Genomic DNA, 7,689 nt, shown 5'->3' with positions numbered 1-7,689 from the left:
GGGGCTGTTTATATGGGCAGTTAATGTAATTAGCCTACATTTTTGAGGTAAGAGAGATGTGCTGAAGCTTCATAAAAATAAGCTTATTTTAAAGCAATGGCTAATGTCAGCAGGCAATACATTTTTAAATTGGTTAGTAACCATTTTTCTGTGCTCTTGTATTCTAAACTTTCCCTTTTCATTTCCAGAAGGTATATTGTCAACATCTTGGGTTGCCACCATGGGTTGATATCATGGGTTATTTAGTTACCCACATAGCTTACTACTGCTATGAAAGGGATGCCGATATTACTGTAGAATATGCTTGTAAATAATTATTGCAAAACTTGCAAAGTTCAGTTTATAAAAAGAAATCTGTTTAGCTAAAACACTCACTGGTACAGGGTGGCCTTCCAAAATGGAATCGATTTTCCTCAGGTTTAGCAGTTCTGATTCATGGATGAAACCTGCCTCAGCCCAGACAGCATACAGGATGGGTGCTGCATGGCCCTGCAAGAAAAAGCAACATTTCAACAGATAACAGTAAGCAAATTATGTGGAAAAATCTTATGTCACATGAAAGATTAATTATTGAGGTCAACCTGTCAGATACTAACACAAACATAAGTGGCAAAGTCTGTGTCATGTGTGTGTGTTTGTGTGTCTTACTAGAACAGGAGAGAACAAAATTTAGATGTTTAGGATTAACAGGAGAAGCAGGGCATTGAATCCTGTGCTGGGAGAAAGGTGGGATATAAATTAAATTAAAAAAATGAACATCTCAAAAACAGAACCAGAAATAAATAAGAAGGAAGGTGCTTGGCAGGCAATCTACGTGACTTTTTTAATTGGGAAAAGGGAAATTACAAATGGCAATACTATCTGCATTTCCAAAAGGAAATACATAATTGAATTCAGAAACTAGAGGGCTTCCTCTCTGCTCAGTTCTGTTTCTCTCACCATGAAAGCAAATGGCCAAAGTAAGATGTTGTTGATATTGTTGATGTTGTTCTCATCCATCTCTCCCCATGGATCAAGGTGGGGAACAACAACATATTAATATAGAATAACAAAATCCAAGAGTTGGAAGAGACCTCAAGGGCCATCCAGTCCAACCTCCTGCCATGCAGGAACTGACAGTCAAAGCACCCCCCACAGATGGCCATCCAGCCTCTGTTTAAACCTATAAAGGAGACTCCACTACACTCCCTCTCAGTTAAAAACCCACAGCATCGATTATAGATAGATAGATAGAGAGAGAGAGAGAGAGAGAGAGAGAGAGAGAGACATCAAAACCATATTTGCAAGTCATAATTTAAAATTCACAATTTAAAAATAATTTGGATACGTCTGCCATGCATATATTCCAAGGTGTGCAGCTGTGGGCCTCCAGATGTTTTTTGTATGGGCACACCCATATGGACTTTCTAGTTCAGTCATTCTTTTCTCTCTAAAAGTGTGTCAGCCCAAGACGTACTCCTGACCTACTTAGCAACAGCAAACTTCCACTGAAATTAATGGGACAATTAACATTGATTTCAGCTGTTCTGAAGCATTTCTCTGGTTTGGACCGATGTCTGAATAGCCCTGTACATTTGAAACAGATGTAGATATAAAGCACAAATCTTGAAGGAAGCCAAAACAGTGTCATCTATTAATTTTTGCTACAGTGTGCCTTCAATGTAAGGCAACTCTAAGGCAAGTCTATTATGGGGTTTTCTTGGCAAGATTTATTCACAGGGGGTTGCCTTTGCTTCCATCTGAGGCTGAGAGTGTCACTCAATGAGTTTCCATGGCTGAGCAGGGATTCAGATCTTGCTCTGCAGAGTCCTAGTCCAAAGCTCAAACCACTATAACATGCTGATTCACCCATTTATTCATATTACCTCTGCTGAGGATATTTTCTCCCTTTGCTAAAAATCCTTAAGAAATTCTCTGAGAATTCAAGCTAGCCTTTAAGAAATTATCTGGGATCTGTGTTTTTCAAAAATCTCTCTTACCTTAGAAAGAACAAATCGATCATTGTTGGGATTTCTGGGATCCTGTGGTTTGTATCTCATGGTATGAAAAAACAACACCGACATAATTTCTGCCGCACTGCAACATGATGTAGGGTGGCTGCAAGTCAAAGCACATGGAATGTTATGACTACAGCCTCTTGTCAGGTCACATTCCTATCACTGAATAAATCACATGCTGGTCTTCTGATCTTTCACTGGAAAGCATGCTATTAGCCACATATATAAGAACTCACATAATCTGCTGTTATCTCAATGTAAATTAGCTACACTCCATTGAGAGCTCAGAATGTCATAGTATTTAATCCAAAATGAGTGTTTAAATTTAACCTTAAAGACCAAGATAGTCTGAGCACCGTCCGCCCTCCAAACACTAGGGAAAGTTATGTTTCCTGTTCACCTATTATTAAGAAATAACTGTTGAAAATATAAACCTAATCAAAACTCTGATTATGCTTAGATATTTTGCAATGGTAAAACCTCACGAATGGTTTACACAAGCCATTTTAGGATCTTTAACAGAAGATTTCTCCATTGTGGGAGAAAGGTGGGGTAAATCCTGGGAATAAATAAATAATAAATAAGAGTTTATCTGGATTGAGGTTACGATTTAAATATAATCTTACTGAATATGTTTTAAAGATCATAAAATAATAACTCTCACTCTCTCTCTCTCATTCAAATCAGGTTATTCCCAATTCAAGTATGATTTTGTTTAAACTAGCACAAACTAGTGGTTTTGGAAACCAAAAATTGACTTCTTGTTCCCATGTATTTCCATGTAATTTTTAAGATCTGTCAAGGATGATCTTTTAATGCTGCATTTCTCTCTCATGTTCAGATAGCAAGAACAGAGAGTCTTAGGGCCTGAACAGACAGTCCAAAATTAAACTGCTTCGGGTCACTTTGGAGGTCCCCAGAGGGACCTTGAAACGGTAGTACATGCTCTGGTAACCTCGAGATTGGATTTCTGCAATGCACTCTACATGGGGCAACCCTTATACCAAACCCGGAAGCTACAAATGGTACAGAATATGGCAGCCAGGCTGGTCACTGGAACTTCCAGGGCCAGCCATATTACACCAGTGCTCAAAGATCTGCATTGGCTGCCTATTCGCTTCCGGGCACAATATAAGGCGTCGGTGATGACCTATAAAGCCCTAAATGGCTTGGGCCCAGGATACCTGAAGGACCACTTCTCCCCGTACATTCCGTCCTGCACCCTCAGAACATCTGGGCAGCAACTCCTTAGGGTGCCAGGGGCTAGGTTGTCCTCCACTACGAGGAGGACATTTTCCATCGCCGCCCCGGCCTTTTGGAACACGCTGCCCACAGAGCTCCGCTCGACCACCTCCCTGGCCCAATTCAGAAAGGATCTGAAAACCTTTCTATTCCATCTTGCATTCCCCGACTAAAGTCCAGTGGGCCTCCCTTCCTCTTCTGTGGCAAAGAGGATTGGCTAACGGGGTTTTTATTCTGTTGTTGTTTTAAAATTATATTGTATTGTATTTTTATTATGTTGTTAACCGCCCTGATCTGTGGAAGGGGGGTATAAAAATAAAATTTTTATTTTATTATTTATTTTTATTAAATGACAGATGCATGGACTGGAACGTGGCTTTGGCATAGCTTCCGGCCTCTTAGGACGCATGCATAACTTAAACAGCATACCTCCAAAGTGACCTGAAGCAGCTTTATTTTGGACTGTCTGTTCAGGCCCTTCAGAGGTTTACAAAATCGCAACTTGGGTTTTGATGCTTATAGATTCATAGAATCATAGAGGCATTTTGTAGTATCTAACTCTAATTTTTTTTAAAATTATGCACAGTGATCCATTTTGCTACTACATAGACCTGGGATTTTATTTATTTATTTTCCAAGTTCTGCCACTCCAGAACTCAGAAAGCTTTAAACTACACTTACTGTGATTTATTGTGCCTTCAAAGACAAATTTGAGAAAATACTTTTGTCTGAAACATACGGTTTATATCTAGCCAGTATAAATAGGGCCTCTGGTTTTTAGACTCTGGATTTAATTAAGGATCCTAAATACCCTAAAATTAAAAATCACATTGGGTTCAGTGAGTCTAACTAACTCTCTAGTACACTCAATGTCTAGGCAGCCAGATGACAGTAGAATTGCTCAGGCATTAATTGCTGAATCTTTAACACTCAAACAATCACCACTTTAAAAGCAAAGCATCAGTTGCTGTTGTTGTTGTGTTCCTTCAAGTCATTTCTGACTGATGGCAACCCTAAGTCAAAGCTATCACAGGGTTTTCTTGGCAACATTTGTCAGCAGGGACTTGCCTTTCCCTTCCTCTGAGGCTGAGAGAGCATGATTTGCCCAAGAGCAACAAGTGGGTTTATATAGCTGACTGGGGATTTGAACTCTGATCTCCCAAGACATAGTCGAATGCATCAATAACTTGTAATAATTTGGTAAAATAAATGCAGATCAACTAGCTAAGGTTTCTAACATATTATTGTTACAGCAACTTTAATGCAATAGTTAAAATCCAGAAACCCTACTGATAGATTAAAAATCTCATTGTTTGAACAGCATATGGTAGAGTTCAATTTCCTATATTTTCCATGCATGTTAGGATTTTAACACCACAAACACCATCCAAAAGTTGCATGACATCAATACGACTTGAGTCTATGGCTGCATCCGCATTGCAGAAATAACCCAGTTTGAAATCATTGTAACTACTATGGATCAATGCTATGAAATTCTGGGAGTTGTAGTTTTGTGAGATATTTAGCCGCCTCTGTCAGAGTGTTACAGTTCCCAGCATTCCATAGCACTGAGCCATGGCAGCTAAGGTGGCATCAAAGTGGATTATTTCTGCAGTGTAGATACAGCCTAGGTAATGTATTTCTGATGAAGCTACGAACTAAATGTGTGCATTCAAGTCGTCTGTTGACATATGGCATCCCGATGAATTTCATAGGGTTTTCTTCAGCAAAGAATATGCAGAGATGGTTTTCCCAGTTCCTTCCTCTAAAATATAGCATACAGCACCTGGTATTCATTGGTGGTCTCCCAACCAAATACTGACCAGAGATGACCCTGCTTCGCTTCCAAGATCAGACAGTATCTGGTGCTTTTAGGGTATTTAGGCCTATACTAGTTTCTAAGTCAAAACTCTTTGGAAATTGGCCACCTATCAACAATTTCTTAAACACATGCAAATGCTTTTAAAACACATCAAGTAAAGGTTAGTGTCCGTCCCTTGGTAAGTACTTGCACACTAGGAATTAAATAATTAGATTTACGCCATGACTCAAACATGTATTAGTAAATATTTATACATGACAGTTAATCAATAAACCGTACATGCTTGTTTAAGGCTTTCATTACTTAGATCTTATAAACTTTATACTTAACCATCCTGCTAAAGAACTGCTGCTCTGGGGAGGAAAGTTTTAATAAACCTATTGGTGAATATGTAGAAATAAAACAAAGATTAAACACAGAATAATTCAAGATTCTAAAGAGGTAAAACACTCATTAAAAACATTTTTACACCAAAACAAAGTAACAGAAACCACTTCCAGTATGGATTCAGTGGATTTAAATAGCATGTTAAAGCCTAACAAACTTCTTATACACTTTTGTGAAGACATAAGTGCTCATGAACTCTACTCCATCAGCATCACAAGGTTCTTTGTTTTGTTGCAACACCTGACATTTGTAGATCAATATGTAGGCTTTCAATTGTGGCAGAGGGTTTCTATATTTTCATCAGCATTTTAAGAACACAGAGGTATAAAAGTAGACTGAAGATGGATTAATGATCAAAAGAAATATGGAAAACTGGGCTAGTTACTCTACATGCTGAAAGCAATATGTGCATTTAGGATTTCAGTCTTGGGTTACTGAGAAAGAAGGCCATTAAACACAGCTGTACAGGCTTGCAGGCTTAGGAGCTGATTGCAAAATACTGATCAGCAAAAACACTAAGTATCACTGTTATGACATTTCCAATTAATTTAATAGAACTTGTACAAAAGCCTTGAGCAAGGCTTTCAAAATATACAGTAGGCACTGCTCTAGCATAGCAAGGTTTAGCAAGACACACAGGCTATATTTCGTTACATCCAGAACTGGAATCTAAAATATAAGACAGAGTATATCACACTGGATCTATTTTTTTTTCCTACTGAAACTTGGTATTCACCAGTGTTTAATTTGGAACATAGGATTCTTCCATATTATTTTGCAAATTCTTCATAAAGTCAAGCTGAATGCTCACAACTTGTTCCTTCTCTATTTTTTTTAAAAAGGAATGTCAACATAGTGACTTCTGTACAAACCCAACCATAAAATGTAGCTCGCTTCTAAAAACCAGGCCTTCTTGTTTTAAAAATCAGTTCTTTCAAAATGACATCTATCAGTTGTTCTTTCCTCCTTTTTAAATAAAATAAAATAAATTCTCTCTTCTACCAATGGTCAAATTCAATTAGTTCTGGTCTGGTCAAACTGTTTGCATTAACACAAAAGCTCTTTTTACTCACGCAAAACAAATAGAGCTGCAACAGAAAGATGCATGCTCAGCACATAACAGTTGACTAAGCAAAAGCGTGCCAGGTGCAAGGGTGAATTGGGCACAGGAAAAAAATGGCCAGAAGGAATGGAAAATAACTACCTTAAAGCATACAATAACTGGGCTCAGCATGGCTATGAAGAGCAAAAATGCACTCCCATCTTGACTGAAATTGTGAACCCAGGTAGAGAAACAAAAGTCTGTCACTGCAGATACTAACAAAGGAAATAGCAGAAGAGACAGTCTTGGATGCTGACCTGATAAGGGTCAGGCAAAACTGTGAGGATGTATAATTTGAGGTTGCTGCAGCTGAAGATAAGCTGGAAATTGTTGATTCATATAGTCATTAGCAGCCATGGTTTTCACTATAGGGAGGGAAGCATGAGACAGTTGCTGTCTGCATACAGTGTGGTGGACCACACAAAGCCATGTGCTATGATGGCAGAAGAGACTTGGATCAGCTTCCAAACAAGATATGTGAAGACCCAGAAAAAAAACAACCCTAGGATTTTTAAAAAAGCAGGAAAAATGCCAGTTTGCTATTTTTTCCAGCATCTCCCCCACACTGGAAAAAAAATGATGGGAGGGTTGTGGAATTTTTTGAGAATGCTGAATATTTTTTTAAAAAAACAACAACAAGATGTTATTTCTAAAAGCTATACAACAGGAAGATTTTTGTGTGAACTCGGTTTCCTTTTCTCGGTTCTTTTGATGGGAATAGATGCTTTATATCTGCCTGACAATAAGGAGAACTAAATAAGACAAAACAGGAAGTTACTACAGGTTATTCTTTTTTCAGCCCCAACTCTTTCTTTTTTATTATTATTATTATTATTATTATTATTATTATTATTATTATTATTATTAAACTTTATTTCTAAAGCGCTGTAATTATACACAGTGCTGTACAAAATCAGTAAAATTAAGGAATATATAAAAGCCTGCCCGAGGCGTACACTCTAAAAGTAATAACAATTAGATAGAGGAATAGATAAAATTACAATGTAGGAAAGAAAAGACAAATTAAAAAATATCAGATATAAAAGCAAATCACATCAAACGTTATCAGACAGCCAGATGACAATCACAAATTCCCTGAGAACGCTTCCCTAAACAATATGGTTTTCAGCTCAGCCTTA

General features: G+C 37.8%; 1 protein-coding gene across 1 annotated transcript in view; it reads right to left on the bottom strand.

The window, feature by feature from the left end:
* Positions 1-7,689, bottom strand: part of TKT (transketolase) — a 61,876-nt gene that overhangs the window by 43,796 nt on the left and 10,391 nt on the right. Inside the window, 2 exon segments of the mRNA XM_042451019.1 lie at positions 376-489; positions 1,980-2,097. Of these exon segments, the coding sequence (XP_042306953.1) occupies positions 376-489; positions 1,980-2,097 (232 nt within the window).

Source organism: Sceloporus undulatus, chromosome 2 (genome assembly GCF_019175285.1).
Source record: "Sceloporus undulatus isolate JIND9_A2432 ecotype Alabama chromosome 2, SceUnd_v1.1, whole genome shotgun sequence".
Classification (NCBI taxonomy): domain Eukaryota; kingdom Metazoa; phylum Chordata; class Lepidosauria; order Squamata; family Phrynosomatidae; genus Sceloporus; species Sceloporus undulatus.
Note: the sequence above shows the minus strand (reverse complement) of the source record. Positions and strands in the feature narration are given on the sequence as shown.